This window comes from Budorcas taxicolor, chromosome 13 (assembly GCF_023091745.1).
Source record: "Budorcas taxicolor isolate Tak-1 chromosome 13, Takin1.1, whole genome shotgun sequence".
Classification (NCBI taxonomy): domain Eukaryota; kingdom Metazoa; phylum Chordata; class Mammalia; order Artiodactyla; family Bovidae; genus Budorcas; species Budorcas taxicolor.
Window position 1 is genome coordinate 62,754,388 of NC_068922.1, and position 16,622 is coordinate 62,771,009.

The window sequence follows — 16,622 nt, forward strand, 5'->3', positions numbered from 1 at the left end:
AATCCAAACTGAGAATTTGTGACTAGTACTCTTCAGAAGCATCAGTCACAAAAAACAAGGGAAGACTGAGTAACTCTCACAAATCACAGGAGACTAAGGAGACATGACAACTAAATGCAATGTGGTATCTTGGATTGGATCCTGGAATAGAAAGGTACATTCATTAGAAGAAAAGCTGGTGAAATCTGAATGAAGTTTTTGCTCTTAGAAAACAGCAACGTGCCAATATTAATTTCTTAGCTCTGACAAATAAACACTATGCTGCGTGATGACTTAGGAGAATGCTCTATGAACTCATTTGCAACTTCTCTGAAGTCAAAAATATTATAAAATTTAAAAAATTAAAAACCATCCAATGCCTCCCCACTGTATTTAAATAAAATCCACCAGGCCTCAAAGGTTCTGGACAATGCACCTAAAGCCAACCATTCCCATCTCATCTCATATTAGACCAGTCTGTCCCTCCCTGACAATATTTCATCTACACTAAGTTCCCAGTTTTTTCAACTCTCCCAACTCATCACCAAACTCTTTCTCTTGCCATGAGATCTGTGGCAGACTATATTCCAAAGATGGCACCAAGACCTGCCATCCCACATACTCTTCAGGAACCCAGCCACTTCCCATTAAGAGGAAGAACCTAATTTTCCTTTATTTAAATCTGAGTGCAAATGTGAGTTTCTGAAAATCAACAGTAACTCCTCTTTCTTTACCCTGTATGATTCAGAAGTGAATTAAGTAAAACAAAAATTATAAATCTACGTTAAGGGGTACACAGTGCATTAAGATGTATTTTTAGAACAATAACAACAAAAAGGGATGGAATGGTACCCTTCAATGTTTTTGAATCCTATTGAAACTAAATTAATATTAGTTGGGCTGTTAATAAATTAAGATATTATAATCCTCAAAGCAACCATTAAGGGCTTCCCAGGTGACATAGTGATAAAGAATTCGCCTCAGGAAATGCAAGAGACGCAAGTTCAATCCTTGGGTAAGGAAGATACCCTGGAGCAGGAAATGGCAACCCACTCCAGTACTCTTGCCTGCAAAACTGCATGGACAGAGAAGCCTGGCAGGCTACAGTCCATGGGGTTGCAAAGAGTTGGACACAACTGAGTAATTAACACCTTCACTTCTCACTTTCACCTACTATACATGAGGCACCATTCTTTTTTTAATGATTATTTGTCTATTATTTATTTTGGCTGTACTGGGTCTTAGCTGTGGCATGTGAGACTTCTTAGTTACAGCATGCATGCAGGATCTAGTTCCCCAACCAGGGATCAAATCCAGGCCCTCTGCATTGTGACTGCAGTCTTACCCACTGGACCAGAGAAGTCCCAAATGCTGGCCTTTTCTGATCCAGGAAAAAAGTAATCTGACCAATTACAGATACCTGTTATATTGTTTGAATTATTTACCACATGTATGATTTGCTTTTTCATAAAAAGTAAAATAAAATTTCCAAAAGTTTTTCATGTCTTCTGAATAAAGAACTGAGGTGAAGAGCCATAACAAATATTTCTTGCATAGAAGATGGATTTTTAAAAAATATTTACTTATTCTTATTTGGCTGTGACAAGTCTTAGTTGCAGCATACAGTATCTTCAACCTCACTGTGGCATGTGGGATCTAGTTCCCTGACCAGGGATCAAACCTGGGCCCCCTGCATTGGGAGCTCAGAGTCTTAGCCACTGGACCACCAGGGAAGACCCAGAAGATGGATCTTGAGGACAGAAATCAACTCCTTCAAGCCATGCCAACTGGTATGGAAGAGGTTCGTAGCCTGGGATTCCTAAAGGTTGCCATCCAGGTCAGTGGGAAGGGGTAAAAAGGAGATCATAGCCATACACACAAAAGCCTCTGCATATCCTAATATACACAGTGTGTTTTAGAAGCAAAATCTTTCAATGATCACTCTTCATCTGTTAAGATTTTACTGTGTTCCACAGACAGTGCTAAGTTCCTCACAAGTACAATCTCACTGAACTCCAGATGAGATAAGCATTGTATTATTATCCCATGTCACATGAGAAAATCAAGGCACAGATAAATAATAACTACTCAAGTTCACACAACTCTGAAGCAATGGAGCAGGAACTTAGACCAAAGTCCTTCTGACTCCAAATATTCTATACCACCATCTTTTGGATTTTTCCACATGATCCCCATAGAATAACATAATCTTGGCAGATTAAGGAGCCAATAATGACTCCTAAGAGCCTACTAGAAGGTAATGATGTTTTCTAAACTCCAAATGCTGTCAGTGAAAGTGAATTCACTCAGTCATGTCCAACTCTTTGCGACCCCATGGACTGTAGCCTATCAGGCTCCTCCATCCATGGGATTCTCCTGGCAAGAATACTGGAGTAGGTTGCCATTTCCTTCTCCAGGGGATCTTCCCAACCCAGGGATCGAACCCAGGTCTCCCGCATTGAAGGCAGACGCTTTACCCTCTGAGCCACGAGGGAAACCCCTGAAGGCAAAGAATAATCTGACAAGCTTTAAAAAAAAAAGGGTCCATGAGGGAATTTCTCAGGTAAAATAAAGTGAGGAGATAGGTAGCTGAGTCAATGTTATCAAATCAAAATGTTAGAAAGATCTAGAGTAGGTTTTCCTAAGCAAATGGTTCTCTCCACCTTCCCTGGCCCTTTAGTCTCCAATTCCTAGGGTACATGAGAGAAAACCAGAGAAGTGTTACAGTCCACAATAGAAACCGAGTTGGGAAACTAGGGAAAATCTCAGAGACACTCACCAAGGCAAAAATGAAGTAAAAGTAGACAAAAATGAACTACTTTAGGTAAATTTAATGACTGTAAAAGCTGTTCACAAGGCAGCAAGAAAATGCATCTTCCATTTCATAGAAAGTTGCTTCACCACTTGAGGCTTGGCTCCAAAGCTTCGTCTTTCATTAGTGACCAGTCATGTTTCTCTTCCTGCCAGAAAGGACTGACGCCAACCACTCAGGTCAGCAATATGCTGTGGAGTCCTTCAGAGTGGTCTTGCAGAGAACATGTCCTTTAAGTGTCTGAGAACTGGCTGAGGTGATCTGAAAGAAAACCAATCAGAAGAAAGCAAGGTAACTGGGACTGAACTACAGGGACTTAATGTGAATGGTCCAAAGGAGAGGCCACCAAATGGAATCTAATGGGAGATGACAGCCCAGCATCTCAAGACTGCACGGTTCCTCTATGCCCCCAGGGATGTCCGATACAATACTAATGTATATAATTTAAGAAGTCCAAAGTAGGTCAGTTCCAAAAAGCCACTACTCCCTTTTCTCTTGGGAGATGGTCTTCCCCAGAGGCAACCATAAGGTTCATGTACGAGCTGCCTAACACAGACATGCATGCGTGGTAAGTCACTTCAGTCGTGTCTGACTCTGCGACCCTATGAACTGCCAAGGTCCTCTGTCCATGGGATTCTCCAGGCAAGAATGCCGGAGTGGGTTGTCATGTCCTCCTCCAGGGGATCTTCCAGACCCAGGGATCAAACCCAAGTCTCTTGCACCTCTTGCATTGGCAGATGGGTTCTTTATCACTAGTGCCACCTGGGAAGCCCACAACAGACGCTGCCCTCCCAACCCAAGGCAACTGTGATCCAGGCTGTACCAGTCAAACACCTTCCTAAGACATTTATTGTGTCAAGATGCATTACTACGAACAAAGCTAGTGTACGTGATGGAATTCCAGTTGAGCTATTTCAAATCCTAAAAGACGATGCTGTTAAAAAGTGCTGCATTCAATATGCCAGCAAATTTGGAAAACTAAAAGTTCAGTTTTCATTCCAATCCCGAAGACGTGCAATGCCAAAGAATGTTCAAACTACTGTACAATAGCACTCATTTAACATGCTAGCAAGGTAATGCTCGAAATTCTTCAAGCTAGGCTTCAGCAGTATATGAACCATGAACTTCCAGATGTTCAAGCTGGATTTAGAAAAGGAACCAGAGAAAGAGGGATCCAGAGATCAAATTGCCAACATCTGCTGGATCATGGAAAAAGCAAGGGAGTTCCAGAAAAACATCTATTTCTGCTTTATTGACTATGCCAAAGGCTTTGACTGTGTGGATCACAATAAACTGGAAAATTCTGAGAGATGGGAATACCAGACCACCTGACCTGCCTCTTGAGAAATATGTATGCAGGTCAGGAAGCAACAGTTAGAACTGGACAGGGAACAACAGACTGGTTCCAAATAGGGAAAGGAGTATGTCAAGACTATATACTGTCACCCTGCTTATTTAACTTATATGCAGAGTACATCATGAGAAACGCTGGGCTGGATGAAGCACAAGCTGGAATCAAGATTGCCAGGAATAACCTCAGATATGCAGATGACACCACCTATATGGCAGAAAGTGAAGAAGAACTAAAGAGCCTCTTGATGAAAGCAAAAGAGGAAAGTGAAAAAGTTGGCTTAATGCTCAACATTCAGAAAACAAAGATCATGGCTTCCAGTCCCATAACTTCAAGGCAAACAGAAGGGGAAACCATGGAAACAGTGACGGACTTCATTTTTTTGGTCTCCAAAATCACTGCAGATGGTGATTGCAGCCATGACATTGTAAGACTCTTACTCCTTGGGAGAAAAGTTATGACCAACCTAGACAGCATATTAAAAAGCAGAGATGTTACTTTGCCAACAAAGGTCCGTCTAGTCAAGGCTATGGTTTTTCCAGTGGTCATGTATGGATGTGAGAGTTGGACTATAAAGGAAGCTGAGAGCCGAAGAACTGATGCTTTTGAACTGTGGTGTTGGGAGAAGACTCTTGAGAGTCTTGGACTTCAAGGAGACCCAACCAGTCCATCCTAAAGGAAATCAGTCTTGAATATTCATTGGAAGGGCTGATGTTGAAGCTGAAACTCCAATACTTTGGCTGCCTGATGCGAACAGCTGACTCATTTGAAAAGACCCTGATGCCGGGAAAGATTGAAGGTGGGAGGAGAAGGGGAAGACAGAGGACAAGATGGTTGGATGCCGTCACTGACTCCATGGACATGAGTTTGAATAAACTCCCGGAGTTGGTGATGGACAGGGAGGCCTCGTGTGCTGCAGTCCATGGGGTCGCAAAGAGTCGGACACGACTAAGTGACTGGACTGAACTGATGAAGATAAAATGGCTAATGCCCAAAGAGTGACAAGAGCAAGGCAGAGGAAAGTTGCTTTCAGCACTAGTGAGCTTTTCAAGGAGGTGACATTTAAGAGAATTTGGAAGGTTTAAAAGAAGGCAGCCAGGCAACAATCAAGACTCTCCTAAGTGACACAGCATTTTCAAAGTCCCTAACACTAGAACTAAGTCTGAGAGGCAAAAAAAGAGGCCACCAAGACTAGAGGAAAGAGAATAAAAAGAGGACAGAGGACATGAAGTTGGAAAGGTAGCTGGGAAAGACCATAAAAGGCCTTGGACACCCTGTGGCTCCAATGAGAAACCACTGGAGGGCTTAAGCAAATGAGTGAGTGATCTGATTTAGAAAGATCAAACTGACTGCTATGGGGCAGGAAGACTAGAGGAGGGCAAGAATGAAAGCAGGAATACTAAGCCTCTGAAATACTCAGGTACTGTTGGTGGGAGTGCAAAATGGTATAATCATTTTGGCTCTTTCTATTATATATATCCAGTTTCCCAGCAATTTCAAACCATATACCCCATAGAAATGCACTATAACACATACATAGCAGCTCTATTTGTAATAGCTCCAAACTGGAAAACAACCAAAATGGCCATCAAAAGTACAATACATAAATTGTGGTATATTCATATAATATGGGTAAATATTATCATAGATGAACTGTACAATATCCATGTTATCAAAGATCAACACTGTATGATTCAATTTTATATCAAAAATAAGCAAAACTGAACTATGGTATTAAAAATTAGGATGGAGGGAAGAAGAATATGGTAGGAACATGAGGGGGGTTTTGGTGGTTCTGAAAATATTGTTTTTTGATTCAGGAGGCAGTCACACGGGTAGGGTCACTTTGTGATGATTCATCAAGTATTAAGTACACTTTTGAGCAATTTTCTACATTTATGATATGCTTTAATAAAATAATTCACTTTCAAAATACAGAAACAAGAAAACTGCTCTAATCTAAGCTAACCAAGATGACAGCTTAGAAAAAGAAAGAGATCCAAGATACATTCCATAGGTAGAGCTGAAACAGATGAACTACTGAAGGGGAGTACAAGAAAATAAATATCTAGAATGATTCCTACATATTTGGTTTTAGCAACTGAGTGGTGCTATTTGCTGAGATGGAAGAGGCTTCAAAAGAAGAAAATTGCAGGAAAGTGGGAAGAATTCATTCTATTTTGGCCACATTAAGTTTAGGACACAAGAGAGAAAGAAGAAAAATGCAAATCTGGAGAGGATGTGAAGGGATGGAAGCAAAAAGCACAAGCAGCAGTGTGACAGAAGATGCAGACACTTCCTACACAGCCCACATGAGCAGACAGCAGGGACAGGCGGAGATGCGCCTGAGTGGGTGCAAACAACGAGGAGACAGTGAGATGTCACGCGACTGCATCTATTTTCTCTATACAAGATGAGACAAAGACATCAGCTGAGACTAGAATTTAAAGACATGAGTGAAGATTTAGGGAGAATGAAAAGTTCAGTTCAGTTCAGTTCAGTCGCTCAGTTGTGTCCGACTCTGTGACCCCATGAACCACAGCACAGCAGGCCTCCCTGTCCATCACCAACTCCCGGAGTCCACCCAAATCCATGTCCATTGAGTCGGTGATGCCATCCAGCCATCTCATCCTCTGTCATCCCCTTCTCCTCCTGCCCTCAATCCCTCCCAGCATCAGGGTCTTTTCAAATGAGTCAGCTCTTCGCATCAGGTGGCGAAAGTATTAGTTTCAGCTTCAAAATCAGTCCTACCAATGAACACCCAGGACTGATCTCCTTTAGGATGGACTGGTTGGATCTCCTTGCAGTCCAAGGGACTCTCAAGAGTCTTCTCCAACACCACAGTTCACAAGTATCAATTCTTTGGCGTTCAGCTTTCTTTACAGTCCAACTCTCACATCCATACATGACCACTGGAAAAACCATAGCCTTGACTAGATGGACCTTTGTTGGCAAAGTAATGTCTCTGCTTTTTAATATGCTGTCTAAGTTGGTCATAACTTTCCTTCCAAGGAGTAAGCATCTTTTAATTTCATGGCTGCAATCACCATCTGCAGTGATTTACTGGGAAAATACTGTAAAATTAGGATTTCAGGGCCATGCTAAGCATTCAATTTGAACTTCATGGCATAAATGTGAACTGAGTGCAGTTGGTTTCTGTGAAGAGACTGTTTCTTGTCCCCCAACAGTTCTCCTCTTCCTCCTCAGTAACAGAATTTCCCATTTTTAACTGGGCACATGGTCATTCAGAATGAAGACCATACTTCTCAATTTCTTTGCAGCCTTTTTGTGCAACTTCTGCAAAGTGTCTTGAAAGGAAGAGGGCAGGCCCTTCACCTCTCTTCTTCCTGCTTCCTACAAGCTAGGATATGGACATAGTTGCTGCAACAGCCATCTTGAATCATAAGATGACCTTGAGAATGGAGGCCACACAGAGAAGAGCAAAAGACAGAAGCAGTTGAGACCCTTGGTGATCATGGAGCCATCACAATCACCAGTCCTGGACCTTCCATATATCTAGATTTTTATGAGAAAGAGAACTTCTGCTTATTTAAGCCAGTGTATTCTGAGTTTTCAGTCACCATCATCGGACCTAACCTATGTCATACAGATTAACTGGGTGCTCTTCCCCAACAATATTCAGCTGTTTTCACACAGATACAAAGTAAGCAAATAACCATTTTCACCAAGGTTGGAGTCTAGCCAAATAAGCACCACAGAAGAAAGGGCAACAAGAAAACGGAATTTATGAGGAAGTGGTTCTAGTACAGCCCAGAGACTTTCTCAGTGGAAAAAGATGAGAACAGCAGATACGAGTGACAGAAACAGCCAACAGACCCCTGGTTCCAAAGTTTCTCCTTTATTTTGCTCCCTCCACTAAATCTTACTTGTCGGGTTTATTATGTCACTTTGGAACAACAACAAAACAGTCCCAAGTATCACCTTTCTGTCTTTCTTGACAAATGGAATTTTTCCATTTTACAGAAGAATATCATACTAACATTATAACCCAACACACTAACCTCATCCCTTTTATCAAGTAGCCTTTATTTACAATAGAAAGAGAATAGGAAGAGGTATGAAAAATCAACTGAAAATCAAAGAAGCAAAAATTCAGAAGATGAAGAAAACAAGACAGTGTCAAAAAGAAAGAAAGAACAAGTGGAAAAGCCTATGAGAGACCGTTTCCACATCAATCAGGTTGCTACCTAGTAGGAATTCCTCCCCTGAGGAAACCTCTAGGCAATGCGGAAAGTAAGACAATCCCCTGTCCGAACAAGGCCAGAAAGGAATGAGATCACAGAAGTCCCCAACCTACAAAATCACTGATTTTGTCAGATGGAGAGAACAGAAAAGTTCTGAGTGCTGGTAAAATTTCCAGGCCAATCTACAGAAGTTACACACCAAGGAAATGAGACTCCGTCTGCTGCATACCATGAACCACGGCTCCCATGATGATTCAAGCGGGAAGTGAAGTAACAAGGACGGGAAGAGTAGAGGGTGACAGGGCAGAGAATATAACTCTGAACAACATCAGTAGAAGAATCAGCCTCTCGCCACCTGTCTTTTGCAGATGCTTCAGAGATCAGTGTAGGAAAAGTACTTGTGCTCCTGCCCACCTCATCAGCACATGTCCTGCCAGCCTCTGGCACTGGGGCCAAGTGGACACAAGGGAAAAAAGGGAAGATGGCAGCGGCAGACCTGCGGTAGTACGAGAAGGAAAAGAAGAGAGAAGGAATTCAGGAAGGGGGAATATCTTCAGTGAAATGAGAGGGAAAAATCCCACAGCCATTCAGCTAGACCTATAGTCCAGGGAAGGGATGCAGGAAACTTGTAGGTCAGGAACGTCTGGGGCATCAGAGACCTCAAAGGGAATGCTCATCTCTGCCAGAAAGAACTATCAACTCACATAAGAACTCACTCTTCCTGGCCTCTCTCCAGCAGAAAACTACTTGCTACTGTTATTCCAACCTCACTAAATTCCCAGAAATAATCCTTTCAGGGCATTAGTGAAGAGGATAAAACAGAAAGCCTAGTTAGGAGTAGTCTAAAATTTAATTCAAGTGCCCTTGCATTGGTGGGGTTGAGAAGAGATTTTTATCTTACTAAAGCATTTCTCCAGGAAAAAAACTTCATTCCCTCAAATTATCCAATCCAACTCCCATTTCACAGCACAAGTCAAAAGCACAAAAAGAACTCCTTACCTTCACCAGCACATAGTCCCCAGGCTGAGCTCGGACCCTGAGCCCGGAGTCAGTGGCATCCTCCATCTCTACGTCAGCAAAGATCACCTTAAGGTTTCCATCATTTCGGCCACACAGGTCAGTAGCAGAGCGTTTACTGGGCTGCAAAAGAACAGAGGAGAGGTTACGAATTTGTCAGTCATCAGCTCTTGGTCTGTCTCAGATCCCCAGAGGTCTGAGCCACAGAGCACTTTTTAACCAAGGCATCAGCTAAGACTAAGTGCTTCACCGCTGCTTTACCAACAAGGTCAGGAAGTGGCACATGACAGAAACTCAATAAAGTTCTGCTGACAATTTGTCAATATAATAAATGACTCGATCAACGAGTCTTTGATTACAGAATTACCTTTCACAGGAATGAACCTCCAACAGGCTTGATGCCAATGGCATATGGGTGATATAATCAGTAAAATGACTCTCACTTCACAGAGTCTCAAAGCAATCACTCAAGAATGTTCTTGGGTTGTCTGGCCTAGGTTACCTGTCTCAGTGAATGGAAGACTGGAAGCCAGAGCGTCCATTCTAACGTGTAAATGACTGGGCCAGGAAAATAATAAAATCAGTATGCAGTATGCAGTTCTGGGTATTAATTCCCAGAACATACACAAGCCTTTCTCTTCCAGTCATGAGGAAGTGACAGGAACGAAATTCATCCTCAGCCCTTAAATAACCAGGAAACTGGACAAAATATACGAAAAACCTGTTTTCTGATATTGGACAACAGACTGTGGAAAACTATGATCTCCAAGAGAAGGAAAACAAATGGAGAGAATCACCCCTGCATTATCTACCAGAAGATACGTGCCAGACCTGAGAACGCAAAGCTGGGAGACCTCAGGCAGAACACAGCGGTTTGCTCTGAACTGAGGGAAAATGGACCAAAGTCCAGGGAACCTGCAATAGCTGGAAATTGTAGAGCACGTTCTAGAGAAGAGGGGCTGAAAATCCATGAAGTCAGACAAAGAATTGGTTCGCTGAGAACTGTTTAGCTCCCAGATCTCACACTGGGCTGGGAATCATTTGATCTGGGAACAAATAGTCCTCATTGATTCCCTGGGACACACAGCGGCGACTCTAGAATCCACAGCCACACCTAACACTAAGGCCAAACTTTTCCAAGAATAAAAACACTTTTCTGGCAAAGATTAAAAACAAACCTTAAAAGGATCAAACAAAACCACGAGTAATGAAACTGCTTATTAAAACAAAGCCCAACACAAATCCCAGACATTCAAAAATAATGTCCAACAATACAATGTCCAACATCCAATCAAAAATCACTAGATATGCCCAGAAGCAGAAAAATGTGACTCATAATCAAGAAAAAAGTCAATGAAGCAGACCTAGAAATGATGGCAATGATGGGATTATCACAAGATATTAAACCAACTATTATAATTAAGTTCAAATACTAAGTTTCAAAAGAAAACAAGAAAACAGGAGAGAAATACTAGAAGATGTTTTTTAAAAAACCAAATGTAACTTATACAGATGAAATATACAACATCTCAATGTATTAACTCAATACATAATAGCAAATAAGACACTGTCAAAGAATAACAAAACTGAAGACAGAATAATAGAAACTGAATTATTCAAAGTGAAGCACAGATATTAAAAAAAAAAAAGACAGAAAAAAAATCTGAACAGCCTCAGTGACCTAGGACACAATATCAAGTGGTTGGATATATGGGTGATTGGAGGAGAGAAGAAAGGGGAGGGGGTGGGAGAAAGCAGGAGGGGTACAGAAAAATATCTGAAGAGTAATAAATGAAAATCTTCCAAATCTAATGAAAAGTATAAACCCACAAATTATGTAGCCTTGATATATTCCAAACAAAACACAAACAAAGGCACGCCAAAACACAATCGTTGCAACCCCATGGACTGTAGCCCACCAGGCTCCTCCGCCCATGGGATTCTCCAGGCAAGAATACTGGAGTGGGTTGCCATTTCCTTCAGAGGATATTCCCGACCCAAGGATCGAACCCAAGTCTCCCGCATTGCAGGCAGATGCTTTAACCTCTGAGCCACCAGGGAAGCCCCCATTAAATTTCTAAAAAGTGATAAAATGACAACACAACATGTGATATTGAACTGAATCTTCTTCTTATAAATGACAGTTCTTAGATAAGTGGAGAAACTTAAGTGGGGGGTCTAAGGACTGGATGGTAATAACCTAACAAGCTTAATTTTCTGACTCTAATGGTTGTACTATAGCTATTCAGAAGAATGCTCCTGTTCACACAAAATAAACACTTTAACGTTTGGAGAGCTGGGGGCATCAGAGCAACTTATTCTCAAATGCTCCAAAGAAAAAAGTTCTTTGTACTATAATGCTACTTTTCTGCAAGGTTTGTGATGGCTTTACAGTAATTTTTTTTTAAAGAGACAGCATTCATGTTCCATGATTTGAATAAACCAACTATGAACATTTATAAGACAAAGAGGGAAACTGGAACATTGACTAGATATTTGAAAATAATAAAGAAACTACTGTTGGGACTTCCCTGGTGGTCCAGTAGCTAAGACTCTACACTTCCAATGCAGGGGTTCCGGCTTCAATCCCTGGTCAGGGAACTAGATCCCATATGCTGCAAGTAAGAGTTCACATGTCACAACAAAGATCAAAGATTCCTTGTGCTGCAACCAAGAATCTCTCGTGCCACTAAAAAAAGACCCAGCATGCCAGAACAAAGATTGAAGATCCCAACTGAGTCCCCGTGCAGCCAACTTAATTAAATTTCATTTAATTATAAATAAAATAAAGACCAAAAAAAACCCTTGTTTTGGTTGAAACAATTACCATGTGCTCTCCATGGGGCCAATAAAGTCATGAACAAAGATTAGTAACCTCTGAGTACTTATTCATTCAATCAAAAGGCAAGTACACTATTCTGTACCAGATCTTGTATGAGGAGAGCTGGGGATACAGTAAGACCTAATTCCTACTGGACAAAATGAGGATTGCTAATAGACACGTTCATGTACAGAGATCTTCAAGAATCATAGCTGATATCCTAAATAGCAAAGCAAACACTTTGGAGATATTTCACCAGCTCAGTATCATCAACCAACAGCAACTGCTGGACCAGACCACAGGAAGACTCCTAGCCCAAGCTGAGCGGATCAGACTCCCTCTCCTGGAAATCTGAATTGGAGCTGAAAAACACAACGTTGGTCTGTGAACAGCTGGAACTATATAACATGAAACACAGGGCTGCTGTACTCTGCCACACAGATGAAGAATCAGGAAAAGCTGACCTGAGGAGAAGAGAAGAAAGTCTGAGCCTTAGGGGCTTCCCAGTACGGTCCCATCCAGACACCTGGCAGTATTCTTACCCTTGGGCTCCACAATATACTCCTGAAGTCTTACAACAAAGCAGAATTACTTTTGGCTTGAACAAATTTTCCACAGTTACTCATTACTGGAGAGTCTTAACAAACACAAATACCAAGCAACTGGTGATTCTGAAGCTGCCATATCCTAAGGTATGGAGCAGGACTCTCTCAACTCAGAACTTGTGAGGAGTCACAGAAAGGGTGCTGTCTCTCTCCTTCCCCTTCTCTTCAAGAGCTGAAATATGCAGCTTCACAGAAGGTCAGGTTCCCTAACACCCCTTATCCTAACTGTTTAGCGCTCGAAATGATGGCTAGATTCCCAAGCTTGACCATGGAAGACTACAGAAGCCCAAACTTTCTGAAACACAGTATATTTCTAAGACAGTGTGATTTTTTAAAGGACTGAAAACAGACAATAAAATTGGTTCTCAAAATACACACGATACTGCTTCTAGAAAGATGGAGCAGAAAAACTTTTCCCCAATCCTTCCACTAAATAGAAAAATGTCCTTCGGGAATGAAGAAGAAATCAACATTCCAAGAAGAAGGAAAACGAAGAGAATCTACTACCAGAATGTCTAAAGAAGGTTCTCTAAGCAAAAAGGAAACAATAAAAGAAGGAACCTAGAACAACAGGAAGAAACAAAAAACCAGTAATATGATAACTTGCTAAGAAAATCCCAAGGAACCTACCCAAAAAACTCCTAGGACTACTGAGTTCAGCAAGATCATGGGCTACAATATAAACATCAATTATTTCAAAACAAAAAATCAATTATTTCTACATACTAACAGTGAACACATGGACATCCAAAATGAAAAATACAATAGCAATTACAATAGCAAAAAAAAAAAATGTATAAATCTAACAAAACATGTACAGGAGCTATATGCTGAAAACTTCAAAAACTGACAGGATAAATCAAAGATCTAAATAAAGGGAGATACACTGTGCTCTAAAAAACAAAAAACAAAAAATACACATATACACATAGCCTCACCCCCTCCACCAGCACCAGCTGGGTACAACCCACAAAGGATTTGTTGGCTTTTGTTGCTTCTTCTCTGAAGACAGTGATAAGTTCCTCCAAACGCCTTAATTTTACTTCTTCTGGAATATCATCCTTCAGCCTGTGATATGCCCGTGTCTTCTATTTGAAAAGAGAGAGATAAAGGTCACCAAGGACTTGTAGAATCCATTTTTAAGACAGACATGCTCATCCAACCTGCAATTTACAGATACATGTACAGGAACTCAAGCCACACCGCAACAGTTCTCTAGTTCAGAGACCTTCTAAGAGAAAAAGGTAACTGCAATACAGTCACACTTTTACAAGAGTTAAACTCTAAATTTAGCACATGAAAATCACGGACTCAAAACTGTTCTTGATGCTTTTATAGCACACATATATTAAATAATTCATGTACAGGTTTCTGAGCAGCAGTTTTATAAAGACACAAGATGCAAAGCAAGTAAATGTTTATCGTAAGTAAAAGTTATGACCAACCTAGATAGCATATTGAAAAGCAGAGACATTACTTTGCCAACAAAGGTCCGTCTAGTCAAGGCTATGGTTTTTCCAGTGGTCATGTATGGATGTGAGAGTTGGACTGTGAAGAAAGCTGAGTGCCGAAGAATTGATGCTTTTGAACTGTGGTGATGAAGAAGACTCTTGAGAGTCCCATGGACTGCAAGGAGACCCAACCAGTCCATTCTAAAGGAGATCAGCCCTGGGTGTTCTTTGGAAGGAATGATGCTAAAGCTGAAACTCTAGTACTTTGGCCATCTCATGCGAAGAGTTGACTCATTGGAAAAGACTGATGCTGGGAGGGGTTGGGGGCAGGAGGAAAAGGGGACGACAGAGGATGAGATGGCTGGATGGCATCACTGACTCGATGGACGTGAGTTTGAGTGAACTCCAGGAGTTGGTGATGGACAGGGAGGCCCGGTGTGCTGCGATTCATGGGGTCACAAAGAGTCGGACACGACTGAGCGACTGGACTGAACTGACCTGAACCTGTGAAATAAACTGTGGTTTATCTACACAATGGAATATTACACAACTGTGAAAAAGAATGAGATAGCTCTGTATATATAGATATGATTGCTCTCTAAAATATACTCTGAACAGAAATAAGCAAGGCACAGATCATCATGTATAGCAACTCTGCTATAGAAAGGATACATATAAATATACTTATAAATACATGAACTATCTCTGGAAGGTTACACAATAAGTTGCTAAGAGCAGTTGCCTTCAGGGAAGGAACTGAAAAACCAGGCAATCTAGGCAGAAAAAACAACTACTTTGCACTGCACACTATTTTGATGTTTTGAATTCTATACCATGCACATGTATTACCTAGTCAAAAAATAAAATTTATCCCTGAAAAACTTTTAAATCATCCAAAATCATAGTGTACATACATCTTTATATATAAATATATACATACACACGTTTATACGTATCTTTATTAACACAAGCTCATAACAGAGCTGGAGAACCACAGAACTAAACAAAAGAGGAAAGTCTATACACCAGAGTCTGGACATTTAAACCAATCTGCCTAACTCTAATCCTCTAAGAGAACTACCAAATCCAGAGGGAAATGAAGAATGGGTAGAGAATTCTAAAACAGAATTATTTTACAGAGCTTACTCTAATTCTTATTACTAACAATAATAACTTACCTCTGTTGTGCTCTTAACTAGTATATAGCACTATTTTAAGTGCTTTATATATATTTAATTGAGCTAACGTATTACTTCAAAATAATCTGATAAGGTTGGTATTAATGTTATTCCCTTTCACAGATGAAGAAAGCAAAGACTTTTTCCAAGGTCACATAGCTATTAAATGGGAGAGGCACAATTCAACTGTTTGTTCTTACCCACTATGCTACTTGATGAAGTCTCTATGACTTTCACTCTAATCTAGGAATTGTTAAATAGATTCCAAAATCAACATTCATAAGCAGTGCCCATAGGACATGCTTCCACCACACACTGAAAACTCATTTCCAACTCTAGAGTTACAGAGAAATTTCTCTTGCATATTTGTGACATCCACAGAAATGAAGCAAACTGGAAGCCAACAGCTCCTCCGATGCTTTATCCCTGAAACAATTCTGTAAGAGGCATCAATACACACACTGGCCCACTTACACTGTCTATAGAACACTTGGCTGCTGTTGCTGCTGCTAAGTCGCTTTAGTCGTGTCCGACTCTGTGCAACCCCATAGACGGCAGCCCACCAGGTTCCCCCATCCCTGGGATTCTCCAGGCAAGAACACTGGAGTGGGTTGCCATTTCCTTCTCCAATGCATGAAGGTGAAAGTGAAGTCGCTCAGTCGTGTCCAACTCTTAGTGACCCCATGGACTGCAGCCCACCAGGCTCCTCCATCCATGGGATTTTCCAAGCAAGAGTGCTGGAGTTGGGGTGCCATTGCCTTCTCCGAGAACACTTGGCAGTGGGCTTTAAAAGACATGAATTAGCTTGGCTGATGAGAGACAGCTGAGTGACATTCATAGCTCAATCATTCAGCAGACAGCTTTTCCCTGGCCATGGAAGCCCCTGAGTCTCCAGCTCAAACACAAACCAAGTGACCCCTGAGGTGACTGGGAAGATGATAAGTGACCCAAGCAATTCATTCCTGCTATCAAGAAAACAGCAGGCAACCAAGACTATTCCTCTCTGCAAGAAATACACATCACTTGCCCTTTTCTTTCTCATCTCCTTCTGCTTTGTTTTCCTGGGAATCGTTTTATAAGAGAAACTCTAAAGCAGATATCAGTGGGTTCACTTGGCCTAGAAAAATGGAAATTAAAAATGGCTGAGGATGAGACTTCCCTGGTGGTCCAATGGTTAAGAATCCTCCCTGCAATGCAAGGGAC

The 16,622-nt window shown here is 41.3% G+C and overlaps 1 protein-coding gene across 1 annotated transcript in view; it reads right to left on the reverse strand.

The window, feature by feature from the left end:
• Window positions 1-2,790: 2,790 nt before the first annotated feature.
• CDK5RAP1 (CDK5 regulatory subunit associated protein 1) overlaps window positions 2,791-16,622 on the reverse strand; it is a 37,215-nt gene continuing 23,383 nt past the window's right edge. Inside the window, exons 13-15 of the mRNA XM_052650788.1 lie at window positions 13,729-13,878; window positions 9,347-9,487; window positions 2,791-3,052 (exon numbers count right to left, since the gene is read on the reverse strand). Of these exons, the coding sequence (XP_052506748.1) occupies window positions 2,972-3,052; window positions 9,347-9,487; window positions 13,729-13,878 (372 nt within the window). The 3' untranslated portion in view covers window positions 2,791-2,971. The remainder of the gene's footprint in view (window positions 3,053-9,346; window positions 9,488-13,728; window positions 13,879-16,622) is intronic.